General features: G+C 33.5%; 1 protein-coding gene across 1 annotated transcript in view; it reads right to left on the bottom strand.

Annotated features, from left to right (window-relative positions):
• The window catches only part of TEX12 (testis expressed 12), an 8,715-nt gene extending 6,356 nt beyond the window's left edge, over positions 1–2,359 (bottom strand). The window contains exons 1-3 of the mRNA XM_044666342.1: positions 2,297–2,359; positions 466–580; positions 314–365 (exon numbers count right to left, since the gene is read on the bottom strand). Of these exons, the coding sequence (XP_044522277.1) occupies positions 314–365; positions 466–580; positions 2,297–2,359 (230 nt within the window). The remainder of the gene's footprint in view (positions 1–313; positions 366–465; positions 581–2,296) is intronic.
• Between the last annotated feature and the right edge of the window lie 590 nt (positions 2,360–2,949).

Genomic DNA, 2,949 nt, shown 5'->3' with positions numbered 1-2,949 from the left:
AGAAAAGAAAAGAAAAGAAGGTATTGGTATAAATTCACTAGCTGAAAAGAATGTGTATCCCTTCACAATCCACTCATGCCCTAAAAACAAGACAAATAGTCTCTGAACATCACTAACTTCCCCAAAAAGAAAAGCTGCGGCAAACCTAAAATCTCCAAATCTTTATTTAAGTAAATAAATTCCTAATCAATATGCCTAAGTCTTTGCTATTAGTTTTCCAAAATAAGGCATCAACTTAGCTATTAAATCAATATGCATTCTAAGACAAAGGCTTTTCCACTCTATGAATTTAGAATATAATACATGTACTTACCTTAAAATCTGTGCATATTTAGTCAGCAGTAGATTAATCTCCTTGCTCATATCTGCTAATTAAAAAGGTATAGTTTTGAAATGACATTGTTATTATAAAATAAGCTGCTCTTTCATTTTATTTTTTGAGAAATATATGTATTTGTACATCACCATTTAAAACTTTCTCCAGGACTTCAGCTTTGTAAAATGATGGCACAGCACTTTCAGAAAAAGCAAAATCTGGTTTTTCAAGGGAAGACAGCTGTGAGTTCACTGAAGTTTCATTCTATTAAAAGCAACAGAGGAAAAAGGAATATAGTAAGATTCCTATAACTACTCTCCATACAAATTAAAAAGCTATAGAAAAATAATTGAAGATAGCAATTTTTTCTGGAATACAGTACTATTCTATCAGGTTTGGTGGATTAAAACTTAATGTAACCCTCTCCCCTTATTTTAGTAGCATGAAAATTCCCTAAATAAAACCAAGGAAAAGTTTAGATAACAGTAGAATTCTGCTCAACATATTCATCTTTATTTAGTTTTTGGTATCTGGCAATTATGGTTTTAAAGTACTACTCAAGTAAATAAAAGTTTTGATTAGTTACACTGCATTGTCTTTGATGCCAACTTGACAACTGACAATTTGACACTGTCAATGACACCAACTGTCATTTGTAAAATCTACTGTACTTCAAGATGCCTATTGTAATAGATATTCTATGGTTTTTACAATGGCAAAACATTCCCCAAAAATTATTCTCAAAAACACCTGATACTAATATTATCATTATTATTTACATATTTTAAAATTATTATCCAAGTGAGTTAGTATCCCTCAAGAGAGGGACCCCAAGAGAGCTCATATCCAAAAAAGTCTTCACTGACTCTATTCTGTGTCTAATCACAAATGTCATTAAATTATATCTTCATTGTTTCCAGATGAAATTGCTGATCACATCAAACCTCAAAATATTGCAAAGTCTAAAAAACCATAATTGCTTAAAAGTAAGTATTCAACTTAACAAAATAAAAACAAATGAGAAAAGCCTATTAATGAAATATGATGTGATTGGCTGGATAATCTATCTGTATCCATCAGGACATATCTGGGAAAGAAATTACCAACAGGCTTGAGGTGGGCCCAGCATCAAAAAAGTGAAAGAATAAAGTTTGGACTGCACTTGCTAAACTGAACCACGTTTTCAAAGATACTAAGTTGCTCCCTGCCACAAAAAGATAAACTTTTAACATCATTTTCCCATAATGGTTTGCAACAGAAAATGGAAATATCACAATCAAAACTACAGATAATACAAAGGGCAATGAAGGGGTATGTTTTGGTCTTAAGTAGGCTTTTTCAAAATACCAACAATGATCTGTGCACAAGAAATGGCATAAAGAATATCACAATAAATGTGAGTGGAAAAAAGTAATGTTGCAAGAATAAGGAACATTAGATTGGACCTTAATATTGCATTGATACCTATATTAAAATACCATTGTTAGATCCTATATGGATGACAGGAACTATACAGGATGAGAAGGTATGGAGAGATGTGTTATAGGTTCAAGGAGTTCCCACATAGATGACAGCCCTATTCTAACTCAAGAACTGAACTGTGGCTTAGGTTCATGCTGGTGCTTAGACCAACAAAATTTACATAAGGAATCATAGTGTTTGTGGGAACATAAATTTATAACTGAAAGGAACCTTAGAGGCCACAAGCTTCAACATCCTTTTACAGATGAAGAAACTATGGTTCAGAAGAAATGTGGCTCAGTGGATTGCAAAGGGTAACACTGCTAGTGTCTTGAGACAGGATTTGCACTAAGGTCTTCCTAACTTCCAAGTCCAGTACTCTAATGGATAAAAAGAAAAAAAAACCCACAGGTGCTTGGTTTGAAAATACAAAGATATTGAAATCTATCTATTGATTTAAACTTTTTTATAGGAAGAAATCTAAGTAAATGCAATGTGAAAAATGGTTTCCCAGCTCACCTCCATCTCTCTTGGTCGCTTACAACTTTTATTTTCTGCAGATTTCACTAGGTGACTTGCCATGGTATCCTGGACACAATTTCTGCAAAGTCCAAAGTAATGTCTAATTCAGCTGTAAATTAAATCAAAGCACAGGTCCTTGATATATGAAGGTCCTTACCGAATAATATCTGAAAATAGAAAGGTTTTCCAGTCTGTGATGTGTTAGTCTCAATTCATTCACTAAAATGGTGTTATACACTTTATAAAAACTACGGCAGAGGCAGCTAGGTGGCACAGTAGACAGAGAGTTAGGAGGACCTGGATTCAAATTAGACCTTAGATACCGTCCTAGCTCTGTGACCTGGGGCAAGTCACTTAACTCTGTTTGCCTGGCAGCCAGTCTGTAGAGTTGTTACTAAGGCAGAAAAGTAAGGGTTTTTTAAAAAAAAAAATCTATAGCAAACAAAGAACTAGGCACATACACGGTACCAAAATATTCTTGTGATCTATAATCACAATCCTGATGTTTAAAAAATATTTTTTGTCTTCATTCAACAGTGGTTCATACAAATCTCCTATTTTCCAAGAATCATAAAATCTTGAAAAGACTCTTAGGGATGATCTACTCCAACCTCTTAGATGAAGAAACTGAAGTTAAATGATCTGGTCAA

Source organism: Gracilinanus agilis, chromosome 3 (assembly GCF_016433145.1).
Source record: "Gracilinanus agilis isolate LMUSP501 chromosome 3, AgileGrace, whole genome shotgun sequence".
Lineage (NCBI taxonomy): Eukaryota > Metazoa > Chordata > Mammalia > Didelphimorphia > Didelphidae > Gracilinanus > Gracilinanus agilis.
The sequence above is the reverse complement of the archived record's forward strand: the minus strand, read 5'-3'. Positions and strand labels throughout refer to the sequence as shown.